Source organism: Megalobrama amblycephala, linkage group LG9 (assembly GCF_018812025.1).
Source record: "Megalobrama amblycephala isolate DHTTF-2021 linkage group LG9, ASM1881202v1, whole genome shotgun sequence".
Taxonomy (NCBI): domain Eukaryota; kingdom Metazoa; phylum Chordata; class Actinopteri; order Cypriniformes; family Xenocyprididae; genus Megalobrama; species Megalobrama amblycephala.
In genome coordinates, this window is record NC_063052.1 from 5,123,041 (window position 1) to 5,145,524 (window position 22,484).

Below are 22,484 nucleotides of genomic sequence, written 5' to 3' on the forward strand. Positions count from 1 at the left end.
CAATGTATATTATTTGTGCATTTCGGTCGCTTTGTGCACTTTGAATTGTAATACAACGTTTTAGTTGTGTATATGATTAATCTAATTATGTAGGCCTACATGGAGCGTTTGAGCGAGTTAATTAACCTCCTAGCAAAACACTTCGGTTTGCAGGGTTTTCAGAAGCAGAGATCGTCATAGTTGGGTAAACTTCTAAAGTGGTGAACACAAGACAACAGCAAATATAATTTTTGTATTCCCATTTGCTCCAATAGTAAAAGAAAAATACATGATACTGTTTCCAAGAGTTTCCAAAAAAGCAAAAAATATAGAGATTGATTACAGCAGTCAGATGAGAGAAAGATCTCAAATTTGCCGTCATTTAGTAATTTAGAACAAAGTATAACATTATAAAATATATATTTTTTTAATGAAAATATGAAGATTTGTGATGTTGATAACTGTGGAAATGCATCAATCACAGTATGTGAAAAGGGTCCATTGAAGTATTTTTTCATACAACACTGAGAAAGGGGACATCTTAGTATTTGGACTGCTTCCTGCATGCACAAATGACATTACTGCTAATAGGCTAATTTCCTTGTTCCATTTTCTCCACGCAGATATTTCAATGTAGGAGTCTTTGCGTCACATGAAAATAGAGATGCATTACAAAGCAAGAAAGGTTTGTGAAATGTTCCACTTGAGGACAGGAATCTTGTTTTTTTATTAAGGCACAATCGAGATAAAGATGAAAGGGATGTTTTTGACAGGAGATTTGTTCATCTCTGTAACAGCAACTCTTTTTGATGTGCACTTTTGATTTCATTTTCTGTTCGGTGTCTCATCGCTGTGGCATTCCCCTGTGATTTTAAATGACAGAGAACTGACTGTCTACCTGCAAATACTCAAAGTCAAAGAACCATGCTGATGCACATTAGTACGAAATCTTTGGTCAAAGACCACCTCTGTTGTATGCTCTAGAAAATGAGAGGTTGCATACAACATAAAGTCTGAACGCTTAATAACAGAGCCGTGATTGCAGGGAATTTGAGGAAAACAAGCCATGATGGACATATGACAGGTTTACAGCATTTTCCATTTCAGTAACATTCCCAAACCTTCCCAGCCATTGAAACAACAAACGGGAACACAGGAAGACACACCTGGATCTCTTTCCCTCTCATTCTGACAAAAGCACAACATTTCTCAGGATTGCCACACTAACAGAGGTGACCCCCTGTAGTCAATCATTTTATCCCTTAAAACTCATCTTTGATCACAAAAATTACATATTTAAATCTTTTTTCCCATGAAAAAGAATTATTAATGCCTTAAAATAGCATGAATGTAATTCTACACTCTTGCCTCATTTAATATACACCGATCCATGAATATGATAATTAGCCCCGCCTCCACTCACTTGCATGAGCTCAGAGATCCACTAGGTCAACTTACTGAGGTAAACGCTGCACAATGGTATCGTTTTTTACAACGTCGGACACATAACGGTAATTAATATGATTAGCCTTTTGCTTGACTATGTTATCAAACAGCTAATAATGTGTTGCTAATGTTACACAAACTATGTACTACGAGTAACAAGTAACTAACCCTAACGTACATGTAGTTAATTAACATTTCTCAGTACTTATTTGTGTAATTACACTGTAACAACATCATCCTAAAATAAAGTGTAGCCCTAACAGAAAGCTACCAAAAGCACAGTTGTACAACCATGGTTTGTTGGAAATGTGTAGACATTAGAAATTAATGATTAAATTTTTATTTAGGTATCATTACAGTGCCATATCACATTAGTAGTCAATCAATATCGGTTTTCCGTGACAGATTATTACATTTTTTCCTTTAGATTCCCCAATGTTAAATTTGTAGTTTACTATATGAAGTATATCCACACTTTGCAATTACAATATACAGCTTTTCCTACCTGTTTTGAATTTATCCACATGTCTAAAGTGCCAGATTGACTTTACTCTGCTAGTGCGGTACTGCTGGTAAGGTTGGCCTGGGTTTTCTTCTTGCTGTTGGAGTTCCCCATGGCATTGATCTCAGGCCCCACCAGATCTAGACTCCTCAAACCCACCGGAGTTCCACATATGCTTCCCTGCCCTCTCCCTCCTGCTCCCAATGCCTGTATATTCCTCTTCCCGCTTAGCGCTCCGGCTGCCGCATCAGGGACAGAAATGTCCCACTCTCTGCCGTGCTTGTGATCCCGTGTGTGTGCACAGAGTGTGTGTGTGCGAGACCCTCCCTCCTCGCTTGTTTTTTCAGACCACACCGCTTTCAGCGATGATCAGTCACAGCTCACTCCAGCCACTTGGAATGTGAGAAAGGAGGGATATGGCTTGTTTCAGCCACTCATGCTAGTATACACACACAAACACACATTAAAGCGCTCCCACATTTGTAATGGATGCAGTTTAACTATCGGTATTCACATATTTGAGTATATCCTCTATTGTCACTCTCTTTCCTCAGTCTGTTTTATAGATCTCACCTTAGGCAGTTCATACCTCTGTTTGCACAGATGCCTATTTTATTTCCTTTGCCTTCATCCACTAAATCCCAATGACTCCATCCAAGAAATGTTTTCCTAACCCGTAGGTCGGTGAATCTAATGAAAGCTGTTAAGAATTGTCCACAGAAAAAAAATGTAAAAAGAAATTATATTTTGCAGAAAGGAAATGAAGCTTATTTTTTACAATCATTTAGCCTAGATAGTTGGTATGTGTCATTATTGTAATGAAAGGAAAAATGGGAAATGGGATACTTAAGTTTTTGTATTTAGCATTTTTTTATTTATTTATTTGTTTTCGGTATAGTCTAGTGGGGAGATTTAACTGTTTAAAAAGTATTACACATTACCTGTGTTCACTCTATGGTAGTATTTATTGTCCTGCCTTTAACTTATAATATTTTTATAATTTAATTTTATTTTATTTAATATAATTAGTGATTGATTGATTGATTGATTGATTGATTGAAAAAATATCTTAATGGTCCTAATAAATAATAATAAAACAAAAAAAACATTTTGTGTACAATTTTAATACATTTTAATTTGATTTTGGAGTAAAACTTTACCTAGATTTTCCCCTCAAGCACAAACCAACCCCACATTTCCCCTATCTTGAATAAGTCATGACTTAGACATCTTATATTCCCATATACAGTCCAAAAGTTTGGAACCACTAAGATTTTTAATGTTTTTAAAAGAAGTTTCGTCTGCTCACCAAGGCTACATTTATTTAATTAAAAATACAGTAAAAAACAGTAATATTGTGAAATATTATTACAATTTAAAATAACTGTGTACTATTTAAATATATATTTGACAAAGTAATTTATTCCTGTGATGCAAAGCTGAATTTTCAGCATTGTTACTCCAGTTTTCAGTGTCACATGATCCTTCAGAAATCATTCTAATATGCTGATTTGCTGCTCAATAAACATTTGTGATTATTTTCAATGTTGAAAACAGTTGTGTACTTTTTTTTCAGGATTCCTTGATGAATAGAAAGTTCAAAAGAACAGCATTTATCTGAAATACAAAGCTTCTGTAGCATTATACACTACCGTTCAAAAGTTTGGGGTCAGTAAGAATTTTTATTTTTATTTTTTTGAAAAGAAATTAAAGAAATGAATACTTTTATTCAGCAAGGATGCATTAAATCAATCAAAAGTGGCAGTAAAGACATTTATAATGTTACAAAAGATTAGATTTCAGATAAACACTGTTCTTTTGAACTTTCTATTCATCAAATAGTCCTGAAAAAAAATATTGTACACAAATATTTTGTACAATTGTACACATTAAATGTTTCTTGAGCAGCAGATCAGCATATTAGAATGATTTCTGAAGGATCATGTGACACTGAAGACTGGAGTAATGATGCTGAAAATTCAGCTTTGCCATCACAGGAATAAATTACTTTGTGAAATATATTCAAATAGAAAACAGTTATTTTAAATTGTAATAATATTTCACAATATTACTGTTTTTACTGTATTTTTAATTAAATAAATGTAGCCTTGGTGAGCAGACGAAACTTCTTTTAAAAACATTAAAAATCTTAGTGGTTCCAAACTTTTGGACTGTACTGTATGTGAAAACATACAGATGATATCTCTTGATACATTACTGCTGTAGGCACGTTATTCAAGTTTACACCATACAAAAACAACTTCTTATTCGACTGCTGCACTGTGCGGGCCTCAAACCCTCATCTCATCTCAACCACGGATATGCCAAGAGCCCTGCATATTTTATCCATTATTCTTTCTTCCACCAGCATCCCTTTCTTTGTCCTATTTCTGGTGTAGTCCTCTTGTGTCACACTCTTCTTGTGTTTCCAACTTTCTCTCCCCCCAGCTTACTGTCTTTCACTCTGTCTTTTATTGTTTCTCTCTATCAGGTAACCTTATATTTCATTCCACTCTGATCTATACCAGGAACTGCATTAACGATGGGCAAGATAAGGCCCATTTCAACTGTTCTAATTCTAACTGACCATTTCAAAATAAACATTTAGAAGGAAATGTACAACTAACACATTATGCTATGAAAAAAATATGGTCCTGAAGACAGGATTATTATAGTTAACTAAAATGGAAAAAAAAGAAAAAAAAATTGTTACTTGAAATTACAAAATACATATTAAAAAAAACCTTGCCAAGGCAACATTTTTTATTTTCATTTAGTTTAAATTGATGTACTAAAATAACAAAAACTGAAATAAAAATGAATAAAAAGTATACAGACATATAAAAATCTAATAAAAATGGTGAAAACAAAAATTAAAATGAAAACAAAAAACATGAAAACAAAAACAAATCCAAAATATGAATAAAAACTATAATAGTATCAATCAGTGTTGGGGAAAGTTAACAGTAAGAGTACTTTTATTTTGAAGTGGATTTTCTGTTTCACTTGTTTCAGTGCTTCTCTTTTCCTGTTTAGTTCCTGTTTGACTTTGGGTGTGGCTGCGTTCCACTCCACTTTTAGACACGCACTTGCAAACTTCCTTAAGCACTTCACCTCGGGGGAATCCCTGCTGCCATTTTGAAGTGCGTTCCAATTCGTGAAGTGAACGAGGGAAGTTTATATGGCCAGAGTCTACTTCATATGTACACTTCAGACAGCTCCATATACCACAATGCAACATGATTGTGACGTTACTGCATATCGCGTTTAATTTACCCCACCACAAACAACTCTATGATATATTAATTTTTTTTTTTAAATATCTAAAACAACACAAACACACCTATATACATATAGAATGCTGCATTAAACAGTTTCGTAAGGGAAAAAAAATGTAAATAATAAATCAACTCCATAGCAGATTCCAAGAGTTTAGGACGTTCCAATTCAGCCAATTGCACGAGTTCTGCCAGTAGTGGGCACTCGTGCAACTTAAGCAATGACGTACATCTGAGTCTGAGGGAAGTTAGCGAGGGAATGGCATAAAAAAACGAACTGGAATGCAGCCTATGTCTCAATCCGCTCCCTACTTCACTAGTCAGGGGACTGATCAGGGAGTCAGCCATTTTAAGGACTGTCTCAATCGCAGAATCCTTCCAGGGCACTGAAACGTTCGCTCCCTAAAAAGTCCCACAATTCACTGTGAAAACCAGGGAGCATCAATGCTCACTATGCTCTCTTAACGGAAGTTCTGAAGTGCGAAACTTAAATCACGTAAGCCAACTCACTACAACTCACAACTGAGCGTTACCCCAACACTTGTATTAATGATACTAAAATAACACTGCTTGAAGATGAAGAACATACAGTACAAAGTATGCAAATATGGTGGCTTTTAGACAGTGTAAGGAAATGTTGTTTTCTATGTTAATTCAGACAAACTTCATTTATATATGTATTTATTTTTATGATGTAGCCCTGTGTTTAAATGCACATTTTTTGTGTGTGTGTGACACAGCTATAACTTAAGCTAAGCTTATACAGGGCTTTTATATATATATATATATATGTAATGATCTGGAAGAAAAGCAATGCCCAATAGAGATTTTAGTAGGGGAACACAGTGCCTCTGGAATGTTGTTGACCTTTTCCAGGTACCAATTGGGCCTCTCCTTCCCTTGTTTCCTCCCCTCCATCCTCCTCTCACTGTAATCAAGAGTCCAGGCTTTACAAATACTGAAAGCTTTGCGAATCATTGTTAATCTAAAACAGACAGAAAACACAGGAGGCCCCAGCACAAGCAGATGCAAACATAATGGAATCCCAGGAATTACGTTATCCTCTTGTAACTTGGCAGGGGAAACACGTCTTGAATCATGCAAAAGAAAAGGGTTGTAACAGAAACTATGATGACTATTTCAATCTGAGTTCAATCGCCTACCTCATACCAGATTCATGGCTTATGCATTGCAACACTCCTCTTTGAAACATTATCCATATTGCATCATTTGCTATTCACACAAACAACTGAAGCAAGGATGCTCCCACAACTGGTTCTGCCAACTGATCATCATTCCAGAAATATCAACAAAGGTACAACCGTTCAACATTACTCTTACGTCTGGCCATAGACCAGCTCCAGGTTTAAAGACATATTAAAACCAGGTTTGACAAGTACATTATATATCAGTTTACAGACACTTAGAGGTTGTAGTCCAAATACCGCAAGAAGCTTTCAGAGGGCATCGTCACAGACTAATGGATAATAATGCCTTATAAATCAATGCTGCCCTTATTTGGCTCCGCATAGGCTCTTTGTACAGACATACTCCATCGTTCTTCCCATGCAGTCCAGCTCATCTAAATTCTGTTGATTCTCTAGAACCTTTGAATGTTCTTTGGAACTATGACATTTCAGAGGCTTGTGATCTGAAAGAAGGAATTTCAATTGACAGGAATATAATGCCCTGAAGGTGTAGTTATATTACTAGCTTCCTACCTGCCGCCTGCTTCGTTCATCATAGCTTGGAATGATAAAAATGTGTCAGTTATTTTCATGTCATACTTTGGTTCCCCGTAAGAGAAACTTTCTCTCAGCTAGAAACGTGCTTTTCTCGGTTACCTGTTTTTCACATTGTGATTGTGAATATATTAATACTGCTTTATTTATAGATCTTCGTCAAAATAGATGCCACATGCCATAGTATGACCAAAATGAGGCTGTAATGAAATACATATTTTAGTATGGTTCAACTTCTTAACATTAGTTAGCTATATTAGTTAACCTGAACTAACAATGAAAAACATGGTAACACTTTATTGTCCCTATTACACATTTTACATGTAGTTACTATATTAATAACAGTCAGTTATGCATTGTTACATGCATAAACCCTAAACCAAACCTTAACCCTAACCCTAATTATATAGTAAGTACATGTAGTTAATTACTATTTCTCATTACTTAACTGTATAATTACACTGTAACAAGGACACCTTAAAATAAAGTGTAACCAAAAACACTTATAGCATTTATTAATCTTAGTTAATGTTAAATTTAACATTTACTAATACATTATTAAAACTAAAAGTTGTATCTGTTATGATTTTTTAACAGACCTGAAACACTGAACAGTTGTAGTTTTATTAACTAACCTTTACAAAGATTAATAAATATTGTCACAAATGTATTGCTCATTGTTAGTTAAAATATTAACTATTAACTAATGGGACCTTTATTGTAAAGTGTTACCCAGATTTTCATGAATAAAGAAAATATTAAGTGTGATGTTTCTAACATGTACAATTGGCTATTAAACCGAACAGTGAAATTAATTAAATGAAATTAGTTTGTCTCACTCAAATAATAATGAAAGTTCATTGTACTTAATAGAAAAAAGTTGCGTGAACTCAAAATTTCATTGTAGTAAGCTGAACTGAATGATTGAGTTGAGTTGAGTTGAGTTGAGTTGCAGCAGATTTCTAATTCCCAGCATGCTTTGCATCAGACTGTATAAATAAATGTTGAAATTAAGTGTTATTTTGTGTGGTTTTGCACAATATTAACATAGGGAGACATAAGTAAGTGTTTAATGTTGTGTTATGTTGGGATTTACAGAGGGTTCTGTTATGTTTGTTTTGTAGGGTTACCATTGTGGTGAAGAGTAGAGCCTGTGGTGAGGTTGAGGATGGGCTGCAAAACTTTTAAGGCCACACATACTGTATGTTGTTTGATTATATACATGCAAGTATATAATAACAGCCTCTTTGATAGATATAATAGCATATGTTATTTGATATCAAACATTTAATCAAGATCTGAATTTGATGTATATGTAATTAACATTATGATGAGTTGAGTGAGGCTGAGAATTGTGGGAGCGAAGGGAAGCCAGTGACGTGATTGTTAATGAAAGACACCTGAGACACTTGTCACAAAAATTTTAAGTTCTGCTAACAAAAAAAAAAAGAAAGAAAAAAAAAAAAAGAGTTTGTTTACTTAAATGTTTTGAGGTAATAAGTTTTCTCAAATGTTTTGAGTATTCTGAACTTATTGAATTTTAAACAAAAGATTAAAATATGATCTGGAAAATGTTTACTTATTACTAAATTTTTTGCCCACTTTTAGAGGAATGTTAGACTAGACATTTCTAATTCACAATTATTTATATTATATTTAAGAATAAATTCTATAAATTAATTCTAAAGCAGTTATATAACTTTTCATCATAATATTTTAATATCATAATATTTGACAGTCCTAAAATACATTTTGGTTTGTTTTTCCTCTCTACTTTTCTGAACCATATAGCGCCCCCTTTTGGCCCCCTGAAACAAAATACTGGTCCACCAGCTACTGTGTGTATCACTGCACAGCAAACATAGAATTTTGTTACATTTTGCTATTGTTTACATATCAGGAACTATATCTTTCAGCAGAAAAATGACTTTTTTTCAGATCTTGGCCAACAGGTATTATTCATAAATATCCGAATGCTGTGATTGACCAGTCAGGATCAAGTATCCTTAAGAGTATTCACATTTTAGCATGGCTTCTAATTCCTTAAATTCACAACCAGCCATCCTGCCAATATAACTGCCTACTGTTTAGAGTTTATTTAAATTAGTTAGCAGGGTTCATGGCTCCTGTTGTCAAGGTGAACTTTCTTTTTCTTGCACCTCTAGAAAATGTAACCCCCATCTGTGCATGACTAAGCATGCCTATATGTGTGAGATCCCTTTCATATGCTTGTGTTAGACAGAAGTGTGTTCAGGTACATGTTAGAACTTTACCTCATGCTTTGGTGAACTAATAGCTTCCAGGCAGAAGCTGAGAGCATTTTAAATATGTACTTTGTATGAAACACTGCCAAGCCCGATGTTACAGATTAACGTAGAGTATTACACAAATATGGTGACCAGACATCCTGGTTTAAGGCCTGTTCATACCAAGAATGATAACTACAGATAACTATAAGAGCAATCTGCAGTTATGCCATTTGCTGCTTTAAATGCTCAAGCTCATTAACACTGGGTGGATTCTGATTGGCTGTCATATTGTCATGTTTTTCATCAGCTGGAAAAAAAAGTGAAAGCGGTTCCAACTATATCATTCCACTGTGTCATCATTGTTATATTTGTGGTGTGGACTTGCCAATTCTCACAGAATTAGAACATATATTATGTTAAAATTATATGATAAAATATGTCCTGAAGTGAAATTCAATATTATACATGCAAACGTATTAATTGTGGAAACGTGTACTTTAAAAAAATGCAATTGGCAATTTAACTGTGAAAAAAGGGTTGATAACATTTAAAGATACGACTCAAAGATATGACTATGTAAAATGATTCAAATATACCCAAATGTTCTTGACGTAGCATATGAATGCTAAAGGGGGTAATGAGAGTTTTGTTCGGCACTCCCCTCTAGTGGCTGAAGGTCAACATAGCCTGGCATGCATTACTAGACCACCAGTAACTCAAACCTGCTGTCCTCTCTGTTCTCACAAAATAGCAAACCCATAGTGAGAACATTTTGCTAAAGTTAACAGTTTTCTCTTGCACAAATCTGCAATTGTTCTGGATTTGCTGGAATACTGCCTTCCTGGAATGAGGGGTGAAATCCAAGCGGCATTAAGCTGAATTCCATCCACCTGCATTCCAACAGATCCAACGCTTGGCAGACACACGAACAGTTTATTTGGTGCCAGCCTACAAATGTAATTCACCTGCTCTCAGGAGGAATTGCTTGTCCTTTTCAGGCGATTGTTTTAACATTGTTTCCTCCATTTTGAATCGTTCAAGGCCACTGGTCTCTACAAGTTATAAAGGAAGGAAAAGCAAATCTTAGAAGTTGCACAGCCTGAATACTCTGTATCTGTGTGTTCTTTGTTCCCTGCCTTCATTCCTAGCATGCCTGCTCACAGTGCCAGAGTTATGAAGAGGCTAGAGGAGGTAGAAGAGAATCAAGGTCAAGGTGAGATGATGAGTCATGAGCCATTATAAGAACTGAAAAGAGATTCAGCAGAATTTTATCTCTGCGTCAACCAGGTGGAAGGAGACAAATAAAACACATGGTGTGAGAGAGCTGTCAATGGAGAGCTAATCGTGGTTGCACTTAACAACAAAAGCAGACAGAATTCTTTCTTCATTCATGCCCTAGTATGATGTTTGTGATGACGCACAGCTTTTTGACATGTCAAAAAGTATACTTCCTTAATGCTTCTGAAATCCAGCATGGCTAGCAGTCACTTTAATTTTCGCAAGGGTATGAACAAATTCCATCTTTTTTTTTTTAGGAGAGCTTTGTCTATCAGCCTATTTTATTAAATCAACATGGAATCAAAATTTATCCTATTTACTTTATTAATACACTTTCTCTGTGTTATTATGAGTACTTATAACAGAGTACTACCTCTGAAATAACTTTCCTTTATTGTTATACAGTTGTACAGCAATGCAGAGTAAAGCCCGTTCACACCAACACAAATGTTCGATATTAAAATTCCATCCAACTTTCACATTCAATTTGCCTGTTCAGACCAATGCGTAAAAAAAAATGGCAGACAGGCTGAATGGAAATGCAAATTCACTCTGACAGTCGGTGGCACTTATAGAAAAGCAGAAATATAGCGGTTACCCTGGATTCTTCCTCTGCTATTCACAATCGCTTGTCAAAATAGTCTGTTCGTGAGCCCCACCAAGTCTTTGGTTGCATCTGAAATCACATACTTCCCTACTATATAGTAGATGAAAAACAGTATGTGACATTTTCCAAGTTCACAGTACTTATAAAAGAGTAGACAAAAAGTACACATCAGTACTTTTAAAGTAAGTACTTTCTGATTTCTGGCTGTCTTTTGAGCTTAATATACTTTTTGTTAATACTTTTGGGTGCTTTATTATGTGCTAAATTCACAATGTATTGTGACTGTATTGAATTCTACGGAAGAGGATTAGGGCCAAGCAATAATAAAAAAATAAAACCATCTCGAGATTAAAGTTGTTAAATTTCGAGAAAAAAGTAGAGATAAAATGTTGAGAATGAAGTCATTAAATTACGAGAAAAAACTCGTTAAATTTTGAGAAAAAAGTCGTTAGATTATGAGAACAAATTCGTTAAATTATGAGAAAAAAGTTGTTACATTTCGAGAAAAAAAGTCGAGATAAAATGTTGAGAATAAAGTCATTAAATTATGAGAACAAATTCGTAATTTAAACTTTAATCTCGAGATGGTTTTATTTTTTTATTATTGCTTGGCCCTAATCCTCTACCGTAGAATTCACCCAAACGGATATCCATTAAATTATCTCCTTTTGTGTTGACATACTTCATACTTTTCATTGTTGGGTGAACTATGCCTTTAAAAACAAGGTAATAAAGGTTGGAGCAATTATTTTTTACAAAAAATGAGATATATTGAGATTAACATGAAAAAAAAAAAAAAATCAAATGTCACCCACATTACAGAAATGTATCTTAAATACATAAAATCACTTATGGATGCCGTTTCATGTCGACTTCAACTACTGTATATGTACTGCTGTCCAAAGAAAACACTGATTGACATAGCGACTGGATTATTCTATCTCCAATGGTATTAATAGAACTAAAAAAAAAGATATACGGAGGTCGAAAGGTCAATGGCCGTCTGCCATGACAACAGGAAATGTCCCCATACTGTTATCTGGCTTCACAGCAGCAAAGTGTGGGTGTGTCAGCACCCCTTGTTGAGGTTGTGTGTGTTTGTTGGACAGTTGGGTGTAACCATCATGACCCAGACTGAGGTCAGAGAACTTGTTCATGACCTTGGCAGCTTCTTTTAGACTCACCTCATTCCTGTACTTTCTCTCTAGAGCTATAAACTCCCATTTCATCCATTAGCGCTGTCTGAGTGTCCTTGTTTTACCACACCAACATTACGGCCACAGCTGAAATTAAACAGTCCAGCTAAGAGGTTCAGCTCTCAGATAATGTATTGAAGCTATGTAAAATCTTATTGCAAAGGGATTAGAAACTTTTTATCCCACGATTTACCCCACTTATCTTGACTTTAAAAGAGGTGTGTGAGAAGGGTTGTGGTAATAAGAATAAGACTTAATGCTTTCTTATGTAAATGAAAAACGCAGTGAATGGCTGTTCATAAGCTATGCGCAGGCTGGCAGACGGTGAGAGAGTTTTTATTGGGAGTAAAAGGTGAAACGAATATGTCAGCAGGTGTATCGATTACTGTGAGTTACATAATGAAAACTACAAAATCTGAGACACATGAGATAACTTGGCTGATTGGAACTCACAGGCAAAAGATGCACAGAAAATGTGGAAGTTTGAATTTCTCAGAGTTAAAGGTGCCCTAGATTCAAAAATTGAATTTACCTCGGCATAGTTGAATAACAAGAGTTCAGTACATGGAAATGACATACAGTGAGTCTCAAACTCCATTGTTTCCTCCTTCTTATATAAATCTCAGTTGTTTAAAAGACCTCCGAAGAACAGGAGAATCTCAACATAACACCGACTGTTACGTAACAGTCGGGGTGTACGCCCCCAATATTTGCATATGCCAGCTCATGTTCAAAGCATTACACAAGGGCAGGACGTCTGGATGTGCACAGCTGAATCATCAGACTAGGTAAGCAAGCAAGAACAATAGCGAAAAAAGGCAGATGGAGCAATAATAACTGACATGATCCATGATATCATGATATTTTTAGTGATGTTTGTAAATTGTCTTTCTAAATGTTTCGTTAGCATGTTGCTAATGTACTGTTAAATGTGGTTAAAGTTACCATCGTTTCTTACTGTATTCACGGAGACAAGACTGTCATTATTTTCATTTTTTAAACACTTGCAGTCTGTATAATTCATAAACACAACTTCATTCTTTATAAATCTCTTCAACAGTGTAGCATTAGCCGTTAGCCACGGAGCATAGCCTCAAACTCATTCAGAATCAAATGTAAACATCCAAATAAATACTATACTTACGCGATTAGACATGTTGCATGACGAACACTTCGTAAAGATCCATTTTGAGGGTTATATTAGCTGTGTGAACTTTGTTTATGCTGTTTAAGGCAAGCACAAGCTCTTGGGGTGTGGAGCACGAGATTTAAAGGGGCCGCACACCCTGAATCGGCGCATTTATAATGATGCCCCAAAATAGGCAGTTAAAAAAATGAATGGGGTATTTTGAGCTGAAACTTCACAGACACATTTAGGGGGACACCTTAGACTTATATTACATCTTTTAAAAACATGTTCTTCGGCACCTTTAATATATAGAAGGAATAAAAATGCACTATATTTCAAAATAATGTGTCACAGTTGCCACAAAAATATCAACATTGATAATAATAAGAAATGTTTCTTGAGCAGCAAATCAGCCTATTAGAATGATTTCTGAAGGATCATGTGACACTAAAGACTGGAGCAATGGCTGATGAAAATTTGGCTTTGCCATTACAGGAATAAATTATATTTTAAAACATATTCAAACAGTTATTTTATATTATATGTTTTTAAATCTTACAGAGCCCAAATCTGTGCGTCTCATGTTTGCTGAAAAAGTGCACAGCTAAAACACAATGACAAATTTATTATTCAGGCTACTATTTTCTGTACTCACTTATCATCAGACCATCTCTTATCATCAGAATCTCACGTTTTCTGTGGAATTGGATTTGGATTTACATGTGGTAAAACACGTGTTGAACAGAGCTAATGATACTAGACTCTTATTGGTAGTTCAAAGCACTATCAAATTAGTTCCAAACTAATACATTATTAAATATGAATGCACACTTGAGTTGGTAATGCGGCCATGACACAAGGCAGAGTGCATTAATATTCAATAAATTCAGCAGTATCCTGCTACATCTCAAGATATTTTTTCTGCACTAAAATGATTTTGTAAGTCTTTCTTACAATACAGATGACCTTGCTTATAAATAGTGCAAGCTGCTGTTACTAGAATCAGAATGATGAATTTAAAAAATATAGTTATAAAAATATCTGATTACAAAATGCTGAGATTGACCAATCAGAATCAAGTACTGCAGAGAGCTAATCTATTTCTTAAATGATCATGCATGTGTGTAACTATGTGAATGACAAGTTCCAATGACAATTCTTATGACTTGTTACAATTCTGTGGAAATATGCAGTTAACAAGTCATGAAGTAAAATATCTAGCTTCTGCCAGACCGCCTTCCGTATTGAACTTAAGAAAAAACGGAACTGGCATCGCATCAGTTAAGCTTTTCCGTAAGTTGAATAGGAAAGGCGTAGGAAAGAGCGTAAACTTTTTGAACTGGGAGAGTTCCAATGACAAGTTCCAATGACAATGTTCCAATTCTGTGGAAATCTGTGGTTACAGATTCTGTAAAGGCCTACATATCACATCTTCTCAGAAAAACTAAACATACTTCTTAAGAAAATGTCATCATTCCCTTATCCTGAAAGACTTTTTTTATACAGTTTTAACCCTACGTCTATCACAGTTTCCCATTCTGACCTTCTGTTCTCGGAACATTAAATTGCTGTCTTTTGTCATTGTTCTTTCGTGTTTCTGTGACGTGCGCTGGGACGTATATCAGTGTCTCCAAATGCCATTAAACATTCACATGTTCTTTATTTCACAGCTATTACAGTAGGCTCACATTTCATTCAACCCTTCTCTGACCACAAGCAATCATTCTACGTTGGCATTCGAGATCATCGTTAACAGATGTCTGGCCTTCACAATACGAATGACTGTTTGAGTAAAATCAGCCCTCTTCTTCATTTGTTTTCTCCATTATGCTTGTAATAAGAGTCCCACCTGTTTTACAGACACTTCTTATATAAATTAAAACCAACATTCCAAATTTTTATTTTTGTAATACAGTATGGAAATCGCATTAAGTTTTTACCATACCTTTATTACTTATTTTTGTTTCTTTTAGATTTTATTGCTTTGCACTTGTCACAGGCCCAGATTTGAAGTCTTACTGAAAAAATAAAATAAAATAATAGTTGAGTTGACCATTTTATTTCCAAAATGTTTAAAATGCCACTGTTATTAAAGACAATCCATATTTTGCAATTGAATAATTCTAAGGTGTGTGCTCTTAAGTATTAAAATCTTAAGTTTTTTTTAAATTGTACATTAAGATAATGTAATATTAATAAAATAAAAGGCCAATTAAGTTTAATTAAAGACTTTCTTCACTTAAGTTCAGTACAATTTGTAATAATGTCAACTTACTTAAAATTATGTTAACTATGTTTTAAAGGGGTCATATAATGCCACTTTTACAAGATGTAAAATAAGTCTCTGATGTCCCCAGAGTGTGTATGTGAAGTTTTAGCTCACATATAATTTTTTATAGCATGCTAAATTTGTCACTTTTTGAGGGTGAGCAAAAACGCTGCGTGTCCCTTTAAATGCAAATGAGCTGCTGCTCCTAAAGAAGAGGGCGGAGTTTTAAGAGCTTGTATTAGCAGCAGTGCCGATTACCTCACGTAGACTCACTGAAAATGTCAGAAACTGTTCAGCCTTTTATTTTCAAACCGGAGTGGAACAATGATGGAGAGACTCAAGAAAACATTTTGAGAGCAACAGGACGTTTCTGAATGGTTAGTTGATGAATTTATGTAGCTGATGTGGAGATAACTATCTTAAAGTCATTGATTAGCATATTCTGACATGATAATCTATAAATCGCTCTTGTGTGAACTGTTGTAAGATGCCTACAGAGCCATAGAATATATGCTGCATGAAGATAGAACAGGTATAGTATAGTTTAATTATGGTTATAACTTATGTTGTCATCTTGCTTTTATGACATGCTATTGCATTTGTGTTATGTACTGTATTGCAATAACATGGGCTCACCCCTTGCGTGGGGTTGCGTGTTCTAGGGGGCAGGGTTTATGTAAATTTTATGGTTAGTGATGTTAGTGGTAGTCCCTACCAGCTGTTTGTTGTAGTACTTAAAGGTGCCCTAGATTCAAAACTTGAATTTACCTCGGCATAGTTAAATAACAAGAGTTCAGTACATGGAAAAGACATACAGTGAGTCTCAAACTCCATTGTTTCCTCCTTCTTATATAAATCTCATTTGTTTAAAAGACCTCCGAAGAACAGGCGAATCTCAACATAACACCGACTGTTACGTAACAGTCGGGGTGTACGTCCCCAATATTTGCATATGCCAGCCCATGTTCCCAACATTATGAAAGGCATTAGACAAAGGCAGAACGTCTGGATGTGCAGAGCTGAATCAACAGACAAGTAAGCAAGCAAGGACAATAGCAAAAAATGGCAGATGGAGCAATAATAACTGACATGATTCATGATATCATGATATTTTTAGTGATATTTGTAAATTGTCTTTCTAAATGTTTCGTTAGCATGTTGCTAATGTACTGTTAAATGTGGTTAAAGTTACCATCGTTTCTTACTGTATTCACAGAGACAAGAGCCGTCGCTATTTTCATTTTTAAACACTTGCAGTCTGTATAATGCATAAACACAACTTCATTCTTTATAAATCTCTCCAACAGTGTAGTATTAGCTGTTAGCCACGGAGCATAGCCTCAAACTCATTCAGAATCAATGTAAACATCAAAATAAACACTGTACTTAAGCGATTAGACATGCTGCATGACGAACACTTTGTAAAGATCCATTTTGAGGGTTATATTAGCTGTTTGAACTTTTTTTATGTTGTTTAAGGCAAGTGCGAGCTCTTGGGGCGTGGAGCACGAGATTTAAAGGGCCACACACCCTGAATCGGCTCATTTCTAATTATGACCCAAAAATAGGCAGTTAAAAAAATGAATTAAAAAAAAATCTATGGGGTATTTTGAGCTGAAACTTCACAGACACATTCAGGGGACACCTTAGACTTATATTACATCTTTTAAAAAAAAGTTCTAGGGCACCTTTAAAAAGCGATTTTTAAAAAAAAGAAAATATCTCCCTTTGCATTGAACTTTGAGCGTAACTTTGCAGATGTTGTTTAGCACATGTAAAATACATGATTATAATTTTAACTGTAGTGTTATTTCAAATTATATTTAAAGTTAATATATTTTAAATGTACTAATTTGCAACTTCATTGGAAATGTGTACAAATATACAATAGAATAGTTTCAATAGAAATAACATTAAAGTATATTTTGGTTTACCATATTGTCATTCAGCAGTACACTTTAATCATAATGAAGTAATTATGAAATTACATATAAATGTGTACATAAGTCCTATATTTGGGTCATAAAAAGCACTCTTAAGTTCAACTAATTGCATTTAATTTAAATTTAAACATACATTTATTTTAATGGCCATAGTTGAAGAAGCACCCAACTGTGATGAGGGATTAATGTTTAATGTGTCTATGTTTTGAGTTACAGGGAATCCCATGCACAGTGATCTCACCCCTTAAAAAGCTTCCGGAACTGATGAGCACTCTGGGTGGAGGGATGGTGGTGGTCAGATAGAGGCCTGAGCTCAGTCAAACAGAGGTGACGCAAGAAGTTAGTGCTGCACTGTTGAGCCCCTAAGCCCAGAAATGTCCTGAATCAGGACAGCCCAACTTGTTTAGGGAAGGGCCCACAAGAAGCAGCCTGTCCCAAATCCCAAAGACTTACATTGAGAGAGGAACCTGAACCGTATATAGACCAGAATGTCTTGTGTGTGAGTTCTTTTGACATGACCAGTATGTAGTCACCTAGCATCTCCCTATAGCAATGTCCTCGCAACCACCCACAGCACATAGAAACTGCCTAGCAATGTGCTAAATGTGCTAACAACCAGACACAAACACAGACTCATATTTCTGTACAGTAAATGTAATCTACTTGTACAAACTGAATGTAATGTTTTTGGAAACTGCAATTAAATGAAAATGCATTATAGTTTAAATTCAATTAGTGCTTTTTTGACCCACTTAAATAGGACTAAAGTACACTTTATTTGATTTCATAATTCCATTGTCTTCGTATAAAATACTTTTTAGCACATTCAATACAGTTAAAGGATTAGTCCACTTTCAAATAAAAATGTCCTGATAATTTACTCACCCCCATGTCATCCAAGATGTCCATGTCCTTCTTTCTTCAGTCGAAAAGAAATTAAGGTTTTTGATGAAAACCTTCCGTCCTTATAGTGGATTTCAATTGGCCCCAATTGGTTGAAGGTCAAAATTACAGTTTCAGTGCAGCGTCACATGGCTCTAAACGATACCAGACGAGGAATAAGGGTCTTATTTAGCGAAACAATCGGTCATTTTCTAAAAAAAAAAAATTAAAATTATATACGTTTTAACCATAGACGCTCGTCTTAAACTAGCTCTTCTTCTTCTTCTTCTTCTTCTTCTTCTTCTTCTTTATTAGAATTCCGGCAGTGTAGACGCTGCTAAGTGTATTACTGCCCTCCACAGGTCAAAGTTTGAACTAAATTGTCATATACAATATGCTAGTGCAAGTATATAATTTTTATTTGAAAGTGGACTAATTTGAAAGTGGACTAATCCTTTAACTGCACTTTTTTTTCACAATGGGTTGGAGACTGTGAAAACAGAGATTAAAAAGAGATTGCGAGGCAAAGTAATTAAAAAGAGAGGCGTTTCAGAAAAATACCCCCTCAGTCATCTTTCAATAACACAGCATGTGTCTCATCTTTCAGACCTTTCCACACTTTGGCATTGTCTCCCTCCCAACAAGACCAGAAAAAGCTATAAATCGTCTAAAGACTAGAAGACTCTGAATGACATGTTATTCACAGTGTATGTCCAGCTAAAGTCCCAAGTGTCTGTTAACTCAAAACTCTGGCAACTCACAGTCTACATGATTTTTTGGTGTAACAGAGGGAGTGTGAGACTTGTGGGGGCAGGAAGAGAAAAATCTAGAATCCAAGTCTTTTTAAACAATCTTCTGCTCTTCCACATAAAAGTGGTCCAGCAGGTTTTAAAGAATCAGTGTCCAAGAAGACCTCAGGGACCGGCTTTGCAAACTTTCCCAAGACCACTTAGCATAAAGGTTGGGGATATAATGCTGGACGTGGTGTTTGTTGTTGTTCATGCAATCTTATATTGCACACAGGGTTTTATAAGCAGATGTCACATGGCAGAGATCCTCAATCCTCCTCCTGGAATTCTTAATGCAGAGTCTAGTTCCAGCACATTCTCTGTAACTTTCAATAAATTTTTAAGGCAGTTGATATGGTATTCTTGTGATTGCCAGGGAGTTTCAAAGGAGTTTCTGTGGGTGGTTGCTAAGGTGTTGCAAGGTTTGTGCTAGGATGTTGCTAGCTTTTTGTGTGTGGTTGCTAGGTGATTGCTTAGGCATTGCTAGGGAGCTCCCAGAAAGTTTTGGTTGCTAGAGTGTTTAAATGGTTTCCAGGTTTTTGTAGGGTGTTAGGGTGTTGCTAGCTTGTTGTGGATGGTTGCTTGGGAGATGATTGGGTTTTCGCTAGGGCATTTGTAAGAAGTTATGGATGGTTACTAGGGTGTTGCTAGGTGATTGTTATATTGTTCCCAGGAAGAACTGGGTGGTTGCTAGGGTGTTGCTTAAGATTTTGCTAACTTGTTGTGGTTGTTTTGCTTGGGCAATGATATTGTGTTGCTAGGGAATAGCTAGGAAGTTCTGAGTGGTTGCTAGGGTGTTGCTAGGTGATTGCTGTGTTCTAGCTTGTGTGGTGTGAGTGGCTAGTTAGGTGTTGATAAGAGAAGTCCCATATATGTATACAGTTGACGGATGATACAGTACTAAATATGACTACTATTATGTAGCACTCAAACTGATACTATAACAAAAACATTTACCCATGACAACACCACACAATGTGCTCAGAGACAAATCGTGGCACATCAACGCTGTCTTTGCAGTGGAAAAGTTGAGCCCAAAAAAATTTGAAAAAGGAAGGCAATAGCAACAACAATAAACAGATAAGCCATTCCAGAGAAGACTTGTCCTTGTTATTGTAGCCTAATCCTGCTTGAATAAGTGATGTCCCAGCGATAACCATTGAAATAGTACAAAAAAAAAAAAAATAGAATTTTTTTTTTTTCACGTTCAAGGTTTGGACAGACTGGCACCAGAGAGCTTGGCTAAAATCAAACAGCATGGTATTGTGAATCCTTTTAATCTATGGTATCAACATCACACATCTTTGAATGTCATCAGCTAATCCAAATCCTCAAAAACAACCCAGTAATAGGTATTGAAGCAAGAAAAGAGTTTTTGCTTACCTTTAGAGGCTTCACTACTGGCATGAATCTGTTTGGCTGTAGCGCTCTCTCCAGACCGTCCACACTGACCTCCTGACCTACTTTGCCCATTGCTGACACTCCTCTTGCGTTTGCTGCTCTTGAACCAACTAAAAGCCCGACCCAGGGATGAACCCCGTTTCTTCTTACTGGCCTGCAGGGCCAGAATCTCAGTAATGTCCTTAGGCACCAGATCCCCTGTGGAGCTGCTCCTGGACATCCTAAGACCAGTGACCACCGATCTCTGACCCAACTGTTCTTGTATTCCACCCAAAACACCTGCCTTAACATCAAAAGTGAAAGAAGCATTTTAACATCTCTTAAAAGAAGAAGAAAAGCATGAGAAAATGGTATGTGGCTCAAAGACACATAAGGGTGTCGAAGACTAAGAAAAGATTTTTTTAATCTAGTTTAAAACACATGTTCTTAGAAATGTGTTTCATATGGTTTTGAAAAACTTTTTGAACCATTTTCTCAATTGTCTCCAAATGTGATGTCTGTAATGTGATACGGTATATATTTTAATTAAAATCACTGTCATGAATTACTACTAAATAAACATCTGAAAGTTTTTGGGCAGTTGCAGCACATGACATTTTACAACCTGAACTAATCTTACCATGCCATAAAATTGACAAATGATCTGATATTTTAAGAGACTTAATGATTTTGAAAGTCATGAGAGTCCTTATGATATAAGTTCCTATTTTGATGCTTTTTTGTATGTTGGTTGCACCACATGACTTTGATTTTGGTGGATGAACATTTTTTAAAAAGTATCAATAAGCAACAAAGCAGTTTTATTAAATAATTTTTTTTCTATCAAATAACGAACCTCATTCCTAACCCCATCTATTAAAGGGATAGTTCACCCAAAAATTAAAATTATCCCATGATTTACTCACCCTCAAGCCATCCTTGGTGTATATGACTATCTTCTTTCAGACAAGCACAATCAAAGATATATTTAAAAATGTCCTTAGTCCTCCGGGGTTTATAATGGCAGTGAATGGGGAGGAGTCAAAAACTCCAGTGTGTTAAAAAAAGAAAAATATCCATATATTAAATAGATAGATATCTATAGATATCCATAAATATACATAGATATTATATTATTACTTATCTATATATATATATATATATATATATATATATATATATATATATATATATATATATAAAACTTTATAAATTGTGTTTTACGCAGAATGCGCGAGTCGATTTGCGGCGGAAGAGTATCCTTTGACCTGACGCACAACATATTGACGAATGCTGAGGTGCAGAGGATAGAGCAAAACAAATCTCCGGTCACAGATTATAAGTCTAAAACGATCATTTTTATAGAGAAATTTCTGAGGATTTCGAAATAAAATAAGAGGAGCTTAAATTTGTTGCACAGCCCTATTTGTTTGAACCGCGAGAGGCGTCTAAGCTTACAATATTCCTACATCCTGCGTCATACATCGCGTCAGAGGTTTACTCATTTGGCGCAAGCTGACTTGCGCAGTATGTGTATGGTCATCCGCCGGAAGCTAGTTCACAAGTTCGCCTGCCCATTCAGTCTGAATTGTTAATGGTAAAACAAACTTGGCTTGCTGTCCTCGAAGGAGGCGCGAACCCGAGGCCTGGCTCGACCTCCGAGTTAACCCCCCCCCCTAACAGTACTACATAGAGGGAGAATAAGAGAAATAGAGGAGGAAGGATGCTGGGATGACGCAGTGACTGCTGCTTATACACGCTCTTAATTATGATTGACAGGACTGAATGTTTAGGCTCCTCCCGAACCTACATTTGG

The 22,484-nt window shown here is 35.6% G+C and overlaps 1 protein-coding gene across 3 annotated transcripts in view; it reads right to left on the reverse strand.

Moving 5' to 3' along the window:
* Window positions 1-22,484, reverse strand: part of kiaa1522 (KIAA1522 ortholog) — a 73,920-nt gene that overhangs the window by 25,828 nt on the left and 25,608 nt on the right. For all 3 annotated transcript variants that reach the window (XM_048201299.1, XM_048201298.1, XM_048201297.1), the window contains one exon: window positions 20,672-20,972. In XM_048201299.1, the coding sequence (XP_048057256.1) occupies window positions 20,672-20,909 (238 nt within the window). In that variant the 5' untranslated portion in view covers window positions 20,910-20,972. The remainder of the gene's footprint in view (window positions 1-20,671; window positions 20,973-22,484) is intronic.